Source organism: Alternaria triticimaculans (genome assembly GCF_023758025.1).
Source record: "Alternaria triticimaculans strain BMP 0046 chromosome Unknown scaffold_6, whole genome shotgun sequence".
In the NCBI taxonomy this organism is placed as follows: Eukaryota; Fungi; Ascomycota; class Dothideomycetes; order Pleosporales; family Pleosporaceae; genus Alternaria; species Alternaria triticimaculans.
The window spans coordinates 2,911-23,228 of NW_026055963.1; the positions used below are offsets into that span (position 1 = coordinate 2,911).

Genomic DNA, 20,318 nt, shown 5'->3' on the forward strand with positions numbered 1-20,318 from the left:
AACTAGTTAGTACTAATAAGAGTTTAGTAGTAGTAAGCTACTAAGAGACTAGAGCTACTATAGATTATAACGTAAAGTAATAATACTACGTTGCTAGCGTATAATAACATAGTTTCTATCTATAGCCTTAATATATAATCTTAGAAGATATATAAGAAGAAATATAATAAAGTAATACTTATAGAAAGTGTAAAGTTATACGTAACTATTTAATATTATATTAAATATACTAAGCTTTATAAAGATAGGTTAGAAATAGAATACGTTATTAAAGAGTACTAGAATAAAAGTAGTAGAGAGAGACTAAGATAGAGAGTTGTAATATTTACAAAAATATATCTACTAAAAGTACTATATAGTTAGAACGTAGAAAGGTAGACGTATAGAAGAGAATAGATAAAGTTTAATAAAGTTATAATATATAGAAAAAGGTAGAGCTATTTTAAGATATTATTTAAAGTTAGCGCTTTTGCGCTATTACTAGAGAGAGTTAAAAATAGTTAGGTTAAGAGTTTATAGAAGGTAATATTTCTAGAGTAGTGTAATCTTATTATTGCGTGTAATAAATACATAGTACTACTATTAGATATAATTAAGAATATAATAATAATACTAATAGAGAAATACTTTTTACTATTAGAATAGTTTACGTTTAAAGATATAGAGAAATAGAACTATATTTATAATAACCTAGAGAGTCTATAGTTTCTACTCTAGTCTTATAATCTAAATAATAGTTATAGATATATTTAGGTTAGGTAGCGCCTAGTAGGTACTATAGAGCCTAGAGATATAGTAGAGAAAAGGTATTTAAGTAAAGATATATTATTTTTAGAGTATAAGTAAATATAATAGTTTTACGTTATACTAAGTTTAAATACGTTTAGCGTAATCTCTAACGTTAGCGTTATATACTATTATATAAAGAGCTAAACTTAGTTATAGTAACGCGTTTCTTATTCTAGTCTCTTTCTACGTTATATCTACTATATCTTTTTCTATTATTATATATCTATAATTATCTTATAAGTAATAAAGCTTTACGCTAGTAATATTTACTAATATTCTAGTCTACTATAACTAAACAGATATAGCGTCTAGAACTAGAGCTATAAGTATAGTAGAGCTTCTCTAAAGTAAGAGAAAGCTGCTAGATAGTTTTACTTTAGCTAAGCATAAATATACTACGCGTACTACTACGCTATTAAAAGATATATCTATTAAGAATATTATCTACGTCTATACTCTACGCTAATTATCTCTTTCTACGTAGTTATTAAAACGCGTTACTATCTCTACTCTAGTTTAGAATAGTAAGAAGTTAGTGCGTATCTACTATAGAACGTTAAGCTTTAAGCATATTTCTATAGAAATTAAAGTAGAGTTTAAGCGCGTAAAAGGCTTAGTAGAAAAGCTATATATAGATTAAAAAGAGTTACATTATACTTAAGTAGAAATAGCCTACTTAGAGAAGGTAGTAGTAACGCTATAGAGTAATATTATAATAGAAAGGCTAAAGACAGCTAGAGCCTTAGATAAGATTAATATAGCTAAAGTAGAAGTAGCTTAACTCTATAGTTATATTAAAGTAAGTAAGAGTATACTTTGTAAGGTTGCTAAAAGCTATAGAACTATTATTAACGCTAATAATACTACTAAAGTTAACTATACTAATTTAGATACTAATAGTATACTTACTATTAATAGTAAGGTAGAGAATAATTAATAAGCTTTAGTATATAGTAGCTAGAATAGAGAAATAATAACTCTATTCTAGAATATATATTATACTTACGTAATATAGACTTTTTTCTATATATATAGTAGTTATATTCTAGTGCGTCTTCTACTTTCTGCGAGAACCTTTATATATAAAATAACCTAACGTAGACTAAACCTATCTATTCTAATATACTCTCTATATAATATACTACTATTATATACGTATAATATATTACGTTTTATTATAGACTTTAGTCTACTTATTACGCGCGTAGAATAGAAAGACTAAGGTAATAAATTTTATAATAGGTTTATACTTAAATATAGTAATATTTAAGATAAAAATTTTATTACTTAAATAAATGTAATAAGTTTACGTTAGGTATAGATACTAAAGGTACGTATTATATAGAGGTAGAAAGGTTTTATATCTAGCTTAGATAGTAAAGTTTAATATTAGAGTTAGATAGTAAAGGTTTTACATCTAGATAAGAAGTAAATAGTTCTTAGTACTTACGTACACTCTAACTACAGGCTAGCAGGTGTTTTACTCTATAGTTAGAATTATGTAGAACGTATAAGTATATTATTACTTATATAAAAGTATATCTACTTTATATAAAGTTAAAAGAATTAGTAGTTATAGAACACCTATAAGATAATTAAAGTTTAGAACTTTAACCTAGATATTATCTAGAAAATCTTATAGACTTTAACCTAAGTAAGCACTAAAAACTAGAGTAGTATAAACTACTTATAGCAGACTTTAACTTAAAGTCTACGTATCTAATACTAATAGATTATAGATTCTAGAAGTATTAAGAGCTAGTCTATAGTATAAAAACTAACTAGAAAGCTTTATAAGTATAGAAATAGAATAATTTATTATTTACTTTATCTCTAGTAGTATAGTATATATTACATAAAGTTTTTTATTTCTTTTAGAAAGAATAGAACTTTATAAGTTATTATTACTTTAGTAAATTTAACTTCTTAGAAGTAGAGTTATAAAAGTTATATAAATAGTAAAGAAAAGGCTTTTACTTTAATAGATAATATAGCTTTTATAGTAGATCTTTTCTTATAAACTATAATAGTAGTAGTTTTAACTTAGTCTAACTTTTAAATTAAGTTTTAGAATTTTCTATAATATCTTTAGATTTAGCTATTATTACTAGTAGCTATTAATTAATATAACTTTAGTATATATATATATCTTAGTTTTATATATATAGAGTATATTATACTACTATAAGTATTAGTTCTAACTAATAACTATTAAGAAGTCTAAGAGTAGCTTTATTTAGTTTTAAGTTACTAAGATATACTATTATAAGTCTTAGACTTATACTAGTAAAATAGTATATATATTTTATTCTATATATATTTTATAATACTTTAATAATTAGCTATATTAGTAATATATTTACTAAGTAGCTATTTAGTATAATTTAAAACTATAAGCTAGAATAAGTAGTTATTAAGAACACGCTAAAAGAATTATATATTTATTATCTTTTCTAATTATTAGCTCTTACTACTCTAAATAGTAATTTATACTATATATTTTATTTAAAGAAGCTAGTAGAGAATTATAGAATATACTTAATTCTAGATTAATACTTAGTAGATATAAGAAAGAGAAGATAGCTTATATATATAATAATAATATAAATCTAGTAGTAGAATAATAGCGCTACTAAGAATAATATACTTTTATACTACTACTTAATCTTTATAAATTTATAGAATATATTATTCTTAGTATAGAGTAAAAAGAGCTATAAGTATAGAGTATTATTTCTAATATCTAGATATCTATAGAAAGATAGAATTTACGCTAATATTAGTGTTACTAGTTTATATTATAATATAAATAAGATATAGTTTTATAGATAAGCTAAGAAAGAAGAATATATTAGACTTAAAGTAAAATCTATATATTTTATACTATATAATATATAAAGCTATAGCTCTAAAAGCTATAATAGAGTTATAAAGTATTCTAGTATTATATATAATATTATCTTATATATAATATTATCTTATATATAGTATTAGCTTATATATAATATTAGCTTATATATAATAGAGTTAACTCTAATAGAAAATTATTAAAAGTAAAGTTCTAGTAAAGAATAATAGTAGAATCTACTTATTTTATATACTTTTATAAGATACTTATAAGATAATAACTATTAATAGTTCTAGTAGATACTATATTATTAGTAAAGTAAGTTTTAATAGTATATATAATAGTAGTAGTTATAAGAATAATAAAAAAGATTATAAGATTTACTATAATACTATCTTTTATAATAATCTTAAAAGAGTTTATAAATATAGTAAAGATAATATAATTTAGAGAAAAGTAATTAAATAATAATAAAGTAACTTAGTAGAGCTCTAGTAAATAAAGTAATATAACTAGTAAGAGATTAGTTTTATATTTATAATTATCTAAAAGACTTATAAATAGTTTAAAGTACTAGTATAGTATTTAGTATTAGATTTAAGCTACTTTAATATATCTTTAGATTTCTAAAAGTAACTTATAGAATAGAAAAAGTATACTTTTACTAAGATTTTAGTATATATATTCTAACTATAAATCTTTAGAATATATTACTCTATTAGTTATAAGCTAATAAGTATATAATTTTATATTATAATTCTCTTAGAAATTAGTATTAAAATTCTTTTATAAAGTACTTTATTATTAAAATAGCTTTATAGCTAGCTTAAATTTAGAAGCTTTACCTACTTTAGAAGTAGTAGCGCTAAGACTCTAAGCTTTAGTCTATCTATCTCTAGAGTACTAAAATCTTTAGTTATATATTCTTTAGTATACTAGTAATAAACTTTACTTTTTTAGAACTAGTTTATAAACTATAGAATTATTAGTTTACTAATAAATAGTATCTATAATTATATAATTATAACTACTTTCTAACTTTAATACTAAAATAATAATTATTATAAGTAATTATAATATAACTTTATAAAGTAAAGTAAAAAGTCTAGATATAAATAGTTTTAAATATAGTATAGTATAATAAATATATTATAAGTTAAAACTATATTACTAGTAAAATACTATATTATAGAAATAAAAAGTATTATAAATAGAGCTTTAAAGTTTCTTATCTAATACTATACTAAATCTAATTAAATAGAAATTATAGATTTAATCTATAAGACTTAGATAGTAAAGTTTAAAAGACTTAGAGCTACTACTTTAGATTTACGTTTTACTTTTTATTAGTACTTATTACCTCTACTAAAAATTACTTAGACTTAGTAGCTCTAAGATATTCTCTTAGAAAGACTAGCTTTTACTAAAGAGTTATTAGTTTACTAATAGAAAAAAATTATTAAAGTAGTAATAAATAATAGAGTTTATCTTAATAGATTTAATTATATAGATTTTATCTACTTCTAAAGTGTATAACTAATATTCGCGTTATCGCGCAAAACTCAAGTCCTGCGGCTCTAGTACATCGTCTTAACCTTAAGACACCGTGGCGACTGTAACAATCTCTTGCGAACGCGTCGCGACTGTGTTGAACTCTCGCGAACGCGACGCGAACACAAACACTCCCCGACATACTTGCTTATCGCATAGGCATCGGGACAGGGTTGACGCAACCCTGCGAGGACGAGTTGTGCGAACCGGGGACGTTGAATGTCGTCGCGTACGGGTCCCAGGCAGGGTCCAGGTGCGGCGCATACTCAATCACGTTGAGCAGGTAGTTGAGCGGTTGTGCGCCGTAGAATCTGCTCAAGAGGGCGTATGTCGCATCGAGACCTTTGTCATGTCAGCAATCGCGCCGTCGACGCCTCCGCGATGCGGTCCTTCCGGTTGCACATACTAGACGCGGTTCCCGACGTAGTCCAGATAGTACCGTCCTCGACCCAGCGCGCTTGCGGCACCCACGTCACGTTCGGTCCGCGCTCCGTTATCCACGCCCACCCAGACTTGTTCGTTGTCGCCTTCTTGCCGTCGAGCACACCAGCGTTCGCAAGCGTCGCTACGCCGAAGCTTACGCCGACCAGGTACTCGAGCGAAGCGAGGCGCATCTTGACAAAGTCTGCCACCCCAGTGTCGTTGTTTTGGTCTAGGGTCACAACGCCGAGCCCACCGGGAACGAAGAGGATATCGAGCGCCGGCGCGTTCTTGAAGTTGTGGGTCGCTTCGATGCGAGGTGCGATGACGTGGCCGAAGTCGGTTGGCGGCATGCTGTAGTCGTCAGGGCCGTATGGTTGCATGCCAGCGGGCACGAGACCAGTCTCTTCGGCGATGATGGAGAGGGTCATCTTGTTGAAGGCCGAGAGCTACATGGACGCTGTCAGCGCTGAGACACGAGGACTGTGAGTATCGTTGGGTTCATACAATGGTCAGCATCTCCATGGGGCCAAAAACATCCAGGAGCTCAAACCCGGGAAAGATGACCTGGAAAAGGTAAGCGCATGAGGTCTATGACTTGCGAAGATATACGTACGCATCCGACGGAGAGGGTACGCATGGTGTTGAGCTCGGGTGTGAAGACGGGCGATGAGCTGTTTCCTGCTTGACACACCGCGGAGGGCAGCAAACAGGAGGCGAGCGCCACAACCTGTCCAAAGAATCTGAGATTCATGATGTATCGTGAGTCCTGCGAACGAGCTAAGACACAGTCGGCGTATGTGATGCTGAGTAACCTCCGATTCTTAACACTTGCTGAGCACGTAGCGAACAGGGTACTGCGAAAGAGCTCTTATATCCTTGCGCTCGCTGCGCACAGGCGTTTCGTCACTTTCCTACGTCTATTCTACAACAGCGCCATCTCCAGTCTCGCCCTAGCCGCCATGATCCTTTGAGTCTGGGCGGGCGCGGCAGACAAGCCGAAGAAAAAGAAGAGGAGACGGGACGAAGAATTCGCTCAATTGAAGCGAACGAGGGTAAGAACCTGCAGGAACTCCCTCGCCGGGCGTAAGAGAGTGCTCGTGCGGGAGGCTTACATTCAGCATCACGACAATGCTGCCTGCGCGGATTTGAGCACGTTTGCGGAACGTGAGCGAATATGTTTCCCGTGGCGTTCAGCCACAGCGATCTGTCATGCAGATCGCAAACATGTCAGCTCTGCCGTGAGAAACCTTAGAAGACGATCTCTACATTGTCGTGTCGAGGTGGAGGAGGTTGTGTATCGTAAATGTCCGGCGCCAAGGGCTTTGCCCAGGTTTGACAGCGGCCAAGCGAGCTGCCGCATGCCAACCAATCGAAGACTCACCACCTTCCCTTCTACTACAATAAAGTTCCTTCGGCTTTGGGTGGTGTCGGGCTTGTGTTGTCAGTCAAGAAACTTCAAGCATTCACGCAATGCTGTTCATGGGTCAGAATATAACGGGTTCGCTCGTCGTTGAAGTTGACGAGATGCGCCACTCGCTTGCCAGGCGCGTAATCAGGAAGGGCTTCTCAGCTGAACATCGTGTTTTGGCCATGCTGGCAGCTGTCCTGCCCCGCCTTTCTCCTCTTCCTCGCTGAACTGCGAAATCATCCTGGACTTTGGGGCTCGTGGCAGCGGCACCTTGTATCGCATCACGAACGCATCGCTGTCGCGCGACAAACGCGCAGCGACACCCACTTTCGCGCGCCATTGTCACTCACTGGCCATGTACGGTGCTCCGCCTCCGCTCCCTCCCCGGCCTCAGCAGCCGGTGCCTCCACCATCAGGCTGGACCGAACACATGTTCTACACGAACGGATTGCCTACACCCGCGTTCGAAGCGTTGATGAAGCAGTTCTTCGCGAACCTTGATCCTAGAGGCACCGGATACATAACGCCAGAGGCGTTCTCGAGCTTCGCGGAGGTATCGCGCTGCCCGGACTCTGACAACATATGTGAGTGCTCCGCTGACTTTGGGTGAAGGGCGCTGTTGTACCTGCGTTGCGCGAGAGCGACTGCTGACTCTCCCGTGTTTTGACGGTAGGGAAGAGAAGTCTTACCCATGGCGGCATGTTCGCGAAAGAAGACATGGCAGACTATGAGTTCAAAAACGTGATGGAAGGCTTCTTCTTCGATCACAAGGTCGTGACGCGCAATCCGGGCGCGCCGCAGCTACCATACGGCGGTATGCCTCTGCTCAGCTTGGCCGGATTCACAGATTGGATTGGATTCAGTTGCGCGGCGCATCCCGACGGCATCTTTGTGGTCCCTGGGTTGAATAACGCGCTGCGGGTTTACAATGTCTGGCCGGAGCGTGGGCCCTTACCGCGATACGTCTTTCCTCCATGTCGACCAATCGAGGTACAGCAGCGCATGGATCAAGCGACACAGCGTTGCAATATGAACGCGCAGCAGAAGCTCAGAGCGACTCAGTTGGAGGCTGAGATTAAGGCGCAGGGCCGAGAGCATGCCATTGATCTGGTGAGTGATACGTATCGAGTCTATCGGTACTATTGAGATTGTAACGCGAGCGTGTGTGGTATGTTCTTCCCTTTGCCCTTCTCATTCTTCGTCCCGCAACTCAGTAGTTCCATAATGCCGTCGTATAGCAGATCAAATACATTCCTCCTTGTTGTACTCCAAGGCTTCGCATGGTCATCGAGTAGCCGCAAGCTCCGACGGCGGCACATGCGGCGATGGAAGTTCCTGCGACCAAGTTGGGGTGTTGTTGTATGACTTTGTTTCCCGGTCGACTGCGTGATGCGCCACTGCAACACCAGGTGGCTTCTCGTATTGCTGCGCTTCAGCCTCGGGTTGATAACTCATCCTGGTATTCATGTCCTTCATCTTGCGACGATTGCGGTAGAACAAGATTGCCACTGCTGCCACAAGTAATGCGCCCACCGCGACACCAGCACCGATACCAGCTTTTGCGCCAGTCGATAAGCCGCCGCTGCTATTTGCACCTGTTGCGGTAGCATCGGTGGGCCCTGTGGGTGTGGGTGTCGACGGGATCGATGGTACTGTACTAGCAGGGCTTGAGATCGGGGTCGTGGATGGTGCCGGCGTTGATGTTGGTGAAGACGATGACTCGCTGTTCAACGCTACGGTCGAAGACAAAGCGAATATCGATGCAGCTTGAGAAGAAGTGGCTGACGTAACGCCTATCGTCGCACCTCCGATATTACCGGCGCCCGCTTCTTCCATCGAAAGCACACACCCTGCGGGAAGAGACCAGTCATCGAATCGTCGGGACAGGTAGATTGGCGACCATGCTTCGGTTCCGTTCTGATTGATTACTATGCTGAAGCCTTCATTCTATGTTAGCGGAGCTGCGACGATAAGAAGGGCTGTGATGGATCTCACTTTCTTCGTCCCCTGCTTCGATATCGCCTCGTTCATAGCATTGGATCACGAGTGTGTCCGCAAAGGTCGACCACCAGTCTACCACCACTGAGTCATCGACATTGAGGACCACATGGTGCTCCTCGCGCGGGTAGTTGAAGGCACCTGACATATTCAGTCGCTTTCGGCGAAGCGAGGTTGACGAAGAAGGGAGAAAGAGAAACTGAGGAGCAACACGGAACAACAGAAAGATTATTGTATACTGGTGCAGCAGCAGCGGCTTTGTAGAAGCCAGCACTCTGCCTATCTCTACCTCGCATGTTCTTAGCTTTATTGCCAGCAAGTCTTTTGCAGCCTCGATCGATAACGCGCGAATCCCGAGGCGAAGTGGCGTGAGGCTGAGAGCGCAGTGTAGCGAAATGGCCCCCATCCAGCACACTAGCCGATGTGCAAGCGAGTTTCTTTTTCACGATAACGAATGGATGGGACCGCCATGTTGAAGCCACAAGATGCCAGTATGCCATGTTATGTCGTTGCCATCATGTGGAGTGGGTCCAAGATGCAGCACGATGCGGAACATTATGCCGCAGGCCTGGGCACGCTGGTAGAAGTCGGGGCGGTGTCGCGCATCGTCAAGCTGGCATACGTCGTTGATCTATGAATCTGAGTTTCGTCACATCGTAAGTCCAGGTGGATTGGCGCAAGGGTCATTTTGGATGTTTGTTGTTGAGGGGAGCTCAAGATTGCTTCTGTGAGGCTGAGCCGTAGCCGAAAACGCGGGTGGTGGCCACGTTACATGGGCTGCGCCATACACTTGGCATCATCGCCAATTGGCGGGCTTCAGAAGCACAGCAATCCTGACAAGGCTTCTGGGCTTCGCGCTCGAGCCTGAGTCTTTTCGAGAGAAACCTTAGGCACGCCCGTTGCGGGGGGTGGAGAGTCGGAGATAGTGGTTGGCCAGGGCTGCTGTGACTTCGTGTGGGGTGCAGATACGCTTTTGAAGACTAGTGAGAGGCAATCCTAGTCGGGCTGACTACACTTTCCGCTTCCGTTCTCTAGTCATAACCTTCAGAAGTGTGCAGGTGGGGCAATGGAAAGGAAGAGTATTTAGTGATACTATAACCGCGAAATTGATCAGGACCTCTTGCGAGGGCGCGCAATACTATCAGCGATCTCGCCCCAAGCGCACGCCTATGAAAGCTGTACCGGTACCTGCGGCGAAGAATGAACCTGCGACATTGTGGCCTCGCTGTACGGCCTCTCGTATCCATTGCTTCCATGAGGCGCGACGGCAACACCCGGAGGCTTGTTGAACTGCTCCGCTTGAGATTGGTAGCTAAGTCGTGAGTTGAGGTCTTTCAGCTTGCGGTGATTGCGATAGAACAGATATGCAGCCGCCGCGACAAGCACTGCGGAAACACCAATGCCGGCGCCGATGCCAGCCTTAGCTCCTGTGGACAGACCAGCACTGTCGCTCTAGGTTGTGGGGACGACTGGATTGGTGGGCATCACGGTTGGCGGTGCTGTACTGCCTGTGTTGGCGGGGGTTGATGCCGTGCCCGAGGCGGATGCGCTTGTCGTGGTGCGCTCGTACGTGACAGTCGACGCTGAAGCGAAGATTGATGCGGGCTGAGTCGCAACGGAGGTTATGGTGACTGAAGCTGCAAAGACACTCGTGGTTCCACCTCTCTCATAGAACTTGATACCGCAACTGACAGGCCCGCTCCAATCTTTCACGTCCTGCTCCAGCATTGGCATCGATAGATCTTGAGTGCCATTCTGCGGAACGTCGTACTCGTATACTAAAATCCTGTTAGGTCAAACATGATCTTGGAGATGTGTTGTGAGGACCGCACTGTAACCTAGATCTGGGTTGGTGCTGGCCTCATAGCACCAGAACTGTAGTCGTTCGGCAAACGTTGACCACCACGACAGTTCCACCTTGTCGTTGACGATGACATAGAGTGGAGCGAGGGGATAGTAGAAGTCGCCGGACATGTTGGGGAGGTCTTTGTGCGGCTTGTTCTCTACGAGGTAAGGTGCCGCGATCTAAAGCTGAAGCAGGCAGGGCCAGTGCAGGAGGCATGCCTTTATACTTACGCGCAGCAAACCTATCTTCGGTTTCTCGTACGCTAACAGCAGCCTGGGCCGACTATTGCGAATCACGATGCGAAGTGGCGCAAAGCTGTGGTATCATACAGCGAAATGGCCCCCGATCGACACACGCTTGATGCCCAGGGACTATTTTCACTTCGCGCAACGAATAAGATGACTGTCAGGCGCAATGATATGGCCATGTGACCTGTGATACGACACTTCGTCAATAGCTGCGGGAAGTGGAATTCTCTATCGCAGTGTTGTCGATTGGCGGACAGCCTGGTGCGGGAAAGAAAGTCGCGAGCCTTGGACGAAGTCTAGAAGAGTTGCAGCGTCGTCGCAAGTCTTGAAAGCAAGAGAATATAGAAGGATATGAGCTTTAGCGACATGATGGGTTGCGCTCGAAGTATCCTGATGGTGAGATGTTTCGGGTCATCTGGGTTGGCAATAGGTGCACCAACACAGACAAGGCTGATGTCGGACCAGAAGGCTGAGCTATAGCAGAGGTACCGATTACCTTGCATGCGCTGTACCGCTCGCTGGTCACCTTTTTCTATCGACGCATCACGCGCGTGAGAAGTAGTTGCGGCAGCTCAAACTAGCCTCAACCGACGTACGTTGAGCGTCCCGCTCTTCAGCTCGTCTGCAATCTCGCCATTCATTTTGCCATGTACAAAGCCCTCGCCGACAACCTGCCACACAGCTTGCGACGCAGCTTTTCGCAAGACGAGCGGGATGCTGCAGCCGAACATGACAGCCACGACATCGCCGGGTCTTGCGCGACACGGCGCCATGCCAACGTAGCCTTGTTCGGTGACCATCAGCCGACGCGCTTTCTTTCGCACAGTATCGTGGAAGCGTGAGAGAAAGGTATCGAGCTTGTCGTTCATCTGATGTACGGGATGCGACGGTGGCCGATGCAGTGTTGGAGGGGGTGAAGTGAACTTTGTGGGTATCTGTCGGACTATGTCTTCGAGCGACGAGTTGCCGAACATCACATGACGGTTGCGCTCAAACCATGTTGCAAAGCTCCAGTCGACGGGATCGCCGTCAACACAGGCATGGCAGAGGAAGAGGAAGTCGCTGATGTAGTGATCTGGCGCCTGGAAGCAAAGGTATTTGTCTCGACGATCGATGACCAGGGACCGCGCTATGGCTTCAAGCCACTCGGTAGGCTGCTTTGCGACTCGCGAGACGCTATGCTGGTCTTGTCGCAATTGCATCAAGTCATGACTGGTTTCGCGGCAGACAAAGCTCTCGCATCGCAATTCCCGCTCGTCAAGCCCACCGAGCCCGTGAACAGTATCCAGCACGACACCGTTGCAGTGGAGCTCCTTCAAGTCTTCGGCAAAGGAAACATCTGCCTCTTTCCTCAGTTTCTCTCCCGGAGCATCGTACATTGCTTTCCAGCGTGTTGATCTGAGTGGTCTGAAGTTTCCAATATGCTCACACGCACTTTGGCTTGCCATCAGCGGCACAGGCGAAGCGAAGTCGATTGTCGTCCTCCAGTCTGGAGCCCAGGTAGGCACAGGATTTTGGACGCCGGGGTCGCTGACTGCAGCATTGGCACAGAATAGATGCGCAAAGCAGACAATATCCAGGGACTGATGAACGTTCCAGAAAGAGCGCACAAGCCGCGCGAATTGGTGCGCAATGCTGGTAGTATATTCGGCAGGTCCGATGAGCGCTCGATCTTGTTCAGTGATCAAACCTAGCACGGAGTAAATGCGATCTCTACTGTCGGTAGCGGAGTGATTACCCAGGTACGCCATAATGGCGATCAGATTGATACCGATTGAGGCCGGCTTGGTGTGCCATTGATGAATGCGGCGGCGATTGAAGGCTCCATCAAAGAGCTTCCGCGGAACAAGCTCGTGTTCAAAGTCTTTGCTGATGGTGCTGCAAAGGAAGATGCTATAGATTGCACTTTTGAACCTTCCGCGGCTGATACTACCCACGCCACAGTAGAGTTTCGCCTCTTTTGGCAAGACAAACTCTTGTAACGTCCAGACCCTTGTCCACCATGGCCTGGCGAGCAAATTACTGACGGCGACGCACTTGTTGGTGAACTCAGAGTTCTCGAGCTTCTTGCGCATGGCAAGATCGTCTCCGTTGAACCCGATCTGCAAGGTGGACAGGTAGTGCATGAAGTCGATGGCATCAGTGCAGTCGCTACCATCTTCTTTCTCCTCACCCAGCCAGATTATTGCTCGCCTGGCTCTTTTGTAGATGTCTGCCATGATGCGCACCTGTTTCTCGCGTTCGCTGGCATCATCCAAGTTGACACACAGCGAATCAATCCACCACCAGTCTGTGGCCTTGAAGTCGCCATGGCGGGTGACCATGTGAATAAATGATACCAGGCTGTTTAATATGGGCAGTCCCCCGGTTTTCAGATTGATCTTTGCACCTTTGTACTTGCGCTCGCCCCACACATAGCTGGCTGTGTAGTAATGAGGCGCGCTGGCGATGGGGAACTTCTGCAGCTTGCCAACGAAGACGCCATCTTCGGGCTGCGAGAACCGGAGAAGCCGAATAGAGCTCTCATCGGCGGGTTCTGAGAAGGGTGAGGCTCTGGCTGGCGGTCGCGCGTCAGCTTCCATAGGTGTGCATGCTGCGTGATGGAAGGTGGGACGGTGCGCATGACCGCGGAATTGGCTGGACTGACGCCCCGCTTCAGCTCATTCTTGGCGGCTGCCCCAAGCTCTCGCACCGAGCCGCGCAACGACATCGCAACCGCGAAACAACGGAACAGCAGCATGAATAGAGTGCACCTTAAACTCAGACTGCGATGTAGTCCTTTGGGCAGGTCATTGATATGGTACGTTGGTATACAGTATGATTGCGATAGTTTTGATGTCCGAAAAGGCGAAACAGCGAAACAGGGCGCGATTCGACTGAGAGCAGTAGAAGCTCGATTGGAAATCTTGCAGCTACATACTATGGCCCTTAAATGTCAAGTACTCCGGTCCATTCGCCCGTTCTCTCAACGTCCTGTAGCGCACTCCTACCGACAACCCAACTCTGTCCCTTGCTCCTATCATACCAGACCCTCAACACCCCATGTTCGGCGACCCAATCGAGACCATACATCTCCTGCATATACTCCACCTGGGCCATGATGCAGAGGTCCGCTAATGTGACGTTTGCGCCATCACCACTCAAACTTTCGCTCTTGTTGCCAACCACGTCTCCTTGTATCCGAGCCTCCAACCGCGACAAGAGCATGTGGAACTTGCCACGCGCATGCTTTGCCGCGCTCTCACTCATCTCGTCCTCCGTCAAGCCCGACCAGGACACCGTGTTCGGATGCGAATGTACAAGCGCGACGTTACTCCAAGTGACGGCATCGGAGAGCAGGCTCAAGATGTCTCTCGTCCGAGCTCGTTGCTGTATGGTTGCGCCCCTCACATCAGAATACCCATTGGCCACGCTGAAGACTTCTTCGAAGTACTCCATCATCGCATTCGACTCGTATATCCAGAAGATCGTACCATCGGCGTATGTGATGCGCAGTGCCGGCACCGAGGTCCCGGTAGGACGGGCTTCGAGGCCGGGGTGGGGGACGAGGTCTGGCGTCGGCGCTTTTTTGTCAAGAAAGAGGGGGGTGAGGTGGATGTTCTTCTCGTGAAGCATCGAAGAGGTAATGTTCTTTGCGCGGAGGTAATAGACGACCCGGCGAGGGAACAAGCCCGTCGGCCAGAGCCAGACGGTTGTTTCATGCTGCTGGTTCTGCGACGACATGGTAAGTTGGGGAGGGTGAGGTTAGGGTTCGTGATGCGTATATATACATCCCTACGTGTACAGGATCGTCTGAAGGAACGGAAACTATTCGTATACTTCTAGAATCATGCCGACGTTGAGCCATCTCGAGGGCTGATTACTGTAATGTTTCCGAAGGTTTCCCACCGCAACGCATCATCCCGGAGACTTGATCAACTCGCCGGGTGCTGGTGTAGAATAATGTCTTCCGAGCAAGGCCATCATACTGTCCGAGTTCTCGTCGGTTGATACCGCAACAGGATAGGTAAATGCGAAAGTCTCACGGCCAGCATCGGAATGCGCACAGGTGGTGGATGGAGTGCAGGAGGTGAGGCGGCGCGCGAAAGCTCGGGCAAGGGCGGTCGAACCCGCCACGCGCTAATTCTTGGCGGCCCTCATCAAGCCTGCCCGCCCGCAGCAACATCACGCATCGCGACACAACAGCAGTCGCTCTATTTTCCCTGCGCAATGTTTCTTGCAGTGCCGATTATCTCTTGCCTCTCACCAGGAATACTGACTTGAAACGCTGTCGTGCTACACGAACACAATATCACATGATCAACAGCTATATCGCTACTCTACACGTCCGCCTCAAGCCCACTCACACATAAGCCAACCCCTCCAGATCAATCTCCTCTCTCCTCCGCCTAAACCTCAGCCTATTCCCCTTCCACAGCGCCTCCGTCTCGCCAAACAAGAACCTCGATTCCAGATCCGTCCCCTCAGCCAACTCCCAATCGTACTTGAGCAGCAAATGGCACAGTGCGATTTTCATCTCGTTCGCAGCGAAGAACCTGCCTGGACAGCCTTGTGCGCCATGTCCAAATGACAGGTTATTGGGACCGGTGGAAACGAGATGCGACTGGCTGACTGTGGCGCGGTCGGTGCTGGCGCGCATGCGCTGGTAGCGGTATATGTCGTATCTGTGTGGATCGGGGTAGACGTTGGGGTCTGACATGTTGAAGCCGTCGACGGCGATTTGCTCGCCTTTGTTGATGACGAGGCCGTTGGGGAGGACGACGGTGCGTTGGGCTTGACGGCGCATTGTTACTGGGGCAGGGTCAGTTTTAGGTTCTTGCCCGTCATCGACTGAACGACTTACGGAATGCAGCGGGCCTATACCGCTGCGACTCCTTCAACGCGCTGTCCATCAACGTGAGGTTTGCGAGCGCCGCCTTGGTCAGGCCGACGGCTGTTAGTACCCTCACGATTTCCTCCCTTAATGCCGCGACGTAGTGTGGTTCGTTTGCCAGCAAGGTTATAGCATGCGTTAGCAGCTCACTGGTCGTATGTATCGCTACAAACGATAGCGCAATCTGGAACAGAGCTGGATCGTACCCTTTCCCGCCGCTCTTCTGCTCGAACCAATCGATCATGTCGTTGAAGACAGGTTCCGGTTTGCCGTTTCTCCTAGCTTCGGCTTTCAGAGCTCGACGCTCGGCGAGAAGAGGGGTGAGGATTGCGCGGCATGTGTCTCCATGTTTGAAGACGTTCTTCGCCTCGGAGGAGAACCAGGGAACGAGGAACTTGAGCGAGGATGGGAGGGCTGTCATTTTGAGAATCATGGTGAAGCTTGCCACCGTGTAGGCCTTGGAAGCTTCGAGCCACGCCGTGTTGCGGCACATGGTGTCGCCGAGAAAGACCCTGGTGGAGAGACGGGCGATCAATTGGAGAATGCTGTCTGCTATAATGGTTTCTCTCCACTCTGCTAGGTGGTTAGCTCGTATCATCTGTTTGAGACGAAGAGGAAAGTCATCTCACCCGTATCTTGGCCGAATATCACGTCGAGAGCATGACTTGCTTCTTCCGAGAGAGGCTTTGTTAAGATGTCTTGAAGAACCTTGTTAGCTTCGTATCATATTCGTAGTTGCTTGCTTCTTACTCAGATATTTAGTAAGTTGGTCCTTCACAACGTTTTGTACAAGTCTTCGTTCGTGGAGCAAGACGGCATACATCTCGAAGCCGGAAACGTGTCCCGAGAAGTTCTTCTCTATTGCTTTTGCGAAGCTAAGATCCATGCTGTTACGGATTGTTGCTGCATACTCAGGAGGTAGGATAAGACATTCGCCCGTGTCGACGATCAACCTATAGGGCTGCTTGCCGTAGCGTTTTCTCGCATCGCCAAGTATGGCTCTTCCGTTCTTGAGAAACTCAATCCGTTTTGACAAAGTAGTTTGGTACCAGCGTGGAGGATTTGCTAGCGGTGGTTTCGGTTTTCCGCTGGTGCTAACGACGACCGAGAGTACGGCCACAAGCCCTAGCAAGATGGCAATCATTGCTGGGAAAGGCTGCCCCAGTGATACTGGGGACAAGTTTGACGGAGCATATGGGACTTGTGGTAGTCCATCAATCGAGATGTTGGACAGCATCCTGACCGCATAGATCGCGAACAATTGGGTTGTCCGATGCGTGAAAGGATGGGCATCAAGTAGACTTATACGGCAGTCTGTGATCAAAGGCGCTGACAACACGCGGTCTCACAAACGCTGATCCTAAAAGAAAAGTCTTCATCACGATAAGCTTGGTGGGCTCCCGTCCGGCAACGTCCTCAATCCTGAGCGTATCCGTGACTTCATTGCAGGCTGGACCTAGTCGTGCGTCCACTTTCGACGCTGTAACAATCCGCTTTCGACGCTGCATCAACCCACTGTGGATGCTGTATCGACTCAGTTTGAACGCTGTATCATCCCACTTTGGACGCTGTGTGAATCCACTCATGAGTCGTAGTTCACGAGAGCGATAGCCTCTTGGATCCAACGATCCACTGTGAACAATGTATCAACCCACTGTGGACGTTGTATTAAGCCAGGTTGGACGGTATAGTAACCTATTTTGGACGCTGTGTGAACCCACTCATGAGTCGTAGTCCACGAGCGCGATAGCCTCTTTGTTAAAACGAAACACTATGATCCTAAGGCGTTTGCTTATACCTGTATTGTGTGAGCTATACAGGCAGTGCGCAGTGTCTGCTTTTGTTTTGTTACGAAGACGTAGCGCAACTTCAGCTAACTACAACTCCCACAACGCCTGGCGCGATTGCGATGTAGACGTGAAGGATTTCTGAAATTGCCAGAATGGAAAGTATAACGATTTCCAATCCATTTGGTCCTACGTCATGAACCCGGCTAGTGAATCCTTCGTTTTTTGTCGTGGTTGCGAAATGCCCCGAGAAGAATTCACCGTTGCAATAAAGGCGGAGCCATAGTGGAGACCAGGAAACCATAACAGCGTGTGCGAAACCTGCTGACTGATTTGGTCTAATAAGGGCGTAGCAAATTTGAAATGCGTATAAATTATTTGCAATTTCGCTCGCGCTTTTATGCAGTTGCAATTCTGTAAACGTTAGATTACTACTATTAGAAAGAGACGTGTTACACAAAGTCTTTAAGAATATTTTAATACACTTTATTAATTTTACTAGAAGCTAGTTTATAGTTACTACTTTACTACTTTTAGCTACGCTACTTAACTTATACTACGTAATTTATCTTTAATAATAACTTATTAACTCTTTATTTATATAGTAATAATAAGTTTTATATTATCTTTTTTTACTAAACTAAAAGATACCTAAAATATTTTTTTTTCTTACTAGTTATAGTAAGCTATACTTTAAGTCTTACTTATAGTACTTTAATTATAAAAATCTTAGTATTTACTAAAGCTTATATAGCTAGCGTAATAACTTTAAGTATACTATTAGTATCTAGTAATTAATAAAAACTTTTATTATATACTTTAGAAGCTTTTATACTATAAAAGTAATACTTAGTAAGTTAGCTATTTATTATTCTTTTTACTAGGTAATAGTAATATAGAAAATTTAACTTTTTAGATATTTTATTTATCTACTTTAACTTTTAAGCCTATATAAGGCTTTAGTATAATTTTTAACTATTTAAGTAATAGATTAGTAAGAGTTAAAAGTATTTTAATTATATTAGCTTTTAGTATTATATAAAAGAAAAAGAAGAATATTAGTAGTATATAGCTTTATATACTATTATACTTAAAAACTTTAACTTATTATAACTAAGAAATATTCTTTTAGAAGTTACTAGTATCTTTTAGTAACTAATAGTATTTTTCTAAACTATTAGCTCTACTAATAACTATAGTACTATAGTAATATACTAGATACTTTAGTAAATAATATTAAAGCTATTATTTATTAGTAAACTAATAATTCTATAATAAAAGCTAGTCTAAAAAGAGTAAAGTCTATTACTAGTATATAAAAAGACGTATTTTTAAAAAAGTTAAAATCTTACGTTTAGAGGTGTAGGTATTAGGTAAGCTAAGGCTTAGGTTTTTAGCGCTACTACCTCTAGTATAGTTAAAGCTTTTAAAATTTAAAGTAGTAAAATAACTATTTTATAAATACTAACGTCTACTTATATTATAGTAGAGAGAATTATAATATAATTATATATTTTTAATAGCTTATAACTAACTAAGCTATAGATTATAAAGTAATAAAATACTAAAATCTTAGCTTATAAAATTCTTATTCTTATTCTTATTTTTATTTTATAGCTTATAGTAAATTAGAAATTTAAAAACTTATTAAAGATATAAATAGTAGCTTAAATCTAATACTAAAGCTATACTAACTAAATAAGCTTTTAACTACGTTACTACTCTTTTATAAGTTCTTCTAGTATTAGTAAGTCTATCTAAAGCTAATCTTATTACTAGTTATATTACCTTACTTACTAAAGCTTAATTAAGCTTTATTATTATTACTATATTAATTACTTTTCTTTTAAACGCGTTACTATCTACCTCTATAAGTTCTTTTAAGGTTATTATTTTAGAAGCTATTATAAAAGCTACTATAAACTACTCTATTCTAGCTATACTAAAAGCTATTATAAGCGCTTTATAGCGCTACTTTACTAGTACTTTAGAGCTATACGCTAGGCCTATTAATATTTCTATTATCTTTATTTCTATTATTTCTATTATCTTTATTATATATATAACTAGTATAAAGCTTTCTATTATTTTCTTTTTTAGCTTTACTTTCTAAAAGCTTATTAGTAAGATATATAAGCTCTTTATTAAGCGTAATATTAATTTCTTACTTATAATAAAATAGTAATATTACTCTTTTATAAGATATATTAGCACTAACTTTATTACTTACGCTATTTTTTTTTATAACTTAGTATATATAGTAAAGCTTATAGTAATACTATTACTATTTCTAGCTATTAAAAAAGCTATATATTAGTAATATAAGGCCTTAGCTAAAATACTTTATAAAAGTTCTAAGATATAAAATAAAAAAAATATAGTATTTATAGCTTATTTTCTATAAAAAGATACTATTTATTAGATAGTAGCTATAATAGACTACTTTAAGTTCTATTAAGATCTAGAGAAGTAGTTATCTTTATTAGCTTAAGTTATATTATATTAATAGCTAAAGATTAAATATAGTAAGGCGTTAAAAAGTTTCTC

General features: G+C 42.2%; 6 protein-coding genes across 6 annotated transcripts; 1 reads left to right on the forward strand and 5 right to left on the reverse strand.

Moving 5' to 3' along the window:
* Positions 1-5,336: 5,336 nt before the first annotated feature.
* On the reverse strand, positions 5,337-6,248 carry J4E78_004914 (uncharacterized protein; the record flags this gene model as incomplete). Its single annotated transcript, XM_049365539.1, has 4 exons — positions 5,337-5,530; positions 5,595-6,057; positions 6,162-6,175; positions 6,245-6,248. The coding sequence occupies 4 exons, from the start codon at positions 6,246-6,248 to the stop codon at positions 5,337-5,339; spliced, it is 675 nt and encodes a 224-aa protein (XP_049222254.1).
* A 1,126-nt stretch (positions 6,249-7,374) lies between these two features.
* J4E78_004915 (uncharacterized protein) lies at positions 7,375-8,790 on the forward strand (the record flags this gene model as incomplete). Its single annotated transcript, XM_049365540.1, has 3 exons — positions 7,375-7,603; positions 7,693-8,129; positions 8,515-8,790. The coding sequence occupies 3 exons, from the start codon at positions 7,375-7,377 to the stop codon at positions 8,788-8,790; spliced, it is 942 nt and encodes a 313-aa protein (XP_049222255.1).
* A 1,394-nt stretch (positions 8,791-10,184) lies between these two features.
* Positions 10,185-10,991, reverse strand: J4E78_004916 (uncharacterized protein; the record flags this gene model as incomplete). The annotated part of the gene is made up of 4 exons (XM_049365541.1): positions 10,185-10,444; positions 10,506-10,525; positions 10,588-10,795; positions 10,850-10,991. The coding sequence occupies 4 exons, from the start codon at positions 10,989-10,991 to the stop codon at positions 10,185-10,187; spliced, it is 630 nt and encodes a 209-aa protein (XP_049222256.1).
* A 692-nt stretch (positions 10,992-11,683) lies between these two features.
* On the reverse strand, positions 11,684-13,693 carry J4E78_004917 (uncharacterized protein; the record flags this gene model as incomplete). Its single annotated transcript, XM_049365542.1, has 1 exon — positions 11,684-13,693. One exon carries the CDS (start codon positions 13,691-13,693, stop codon positions 11,684-11,686), a length of 2,010 nt encoding a protein of 669 aa, XP_049222257.1.
* Positions 13,694-14,039: 346 nt separating this feature from the next.
* J4E78_004918 (uncharacterized protein) lies at positions 14,040-14,834 on the reverse strand (the record flags this gene model as incomplete). The annotated part of the gene is made up of 1 exon (XM_049365543.1): positions 14,040-14,834. The coding sequence occupies one exon, from the start codon at positions 14,832-14,834 to the stop codon at positions 14,040-14,042; it is 795 nt and encodes a 264-aa protein (XP_049222258.1).
* A 619-nt stretch (positions 14,835-15,453) lies between these two features.
* On the reverse strand, positions 15,454-17,128 carry J4E78_004919 (uncharacterized protein; the record flags this gene model as incomplete). Its single annotated transcript, XM_049365544.1, has 3 exons — positions 15,454-15,902; positions 15,955-16,557; positions 16,735-17,128. The coding sequence occupies 3 exons, from the start codon at positions 17,126-17,128 to the stop codon at positions 15,454-15,456; spliced, it is 1,446 nt and encodes a 481-aa protein (XP_049222259.1).
* Positions 17,129-20,318: the final 3,190 nt, after the last annotated feature.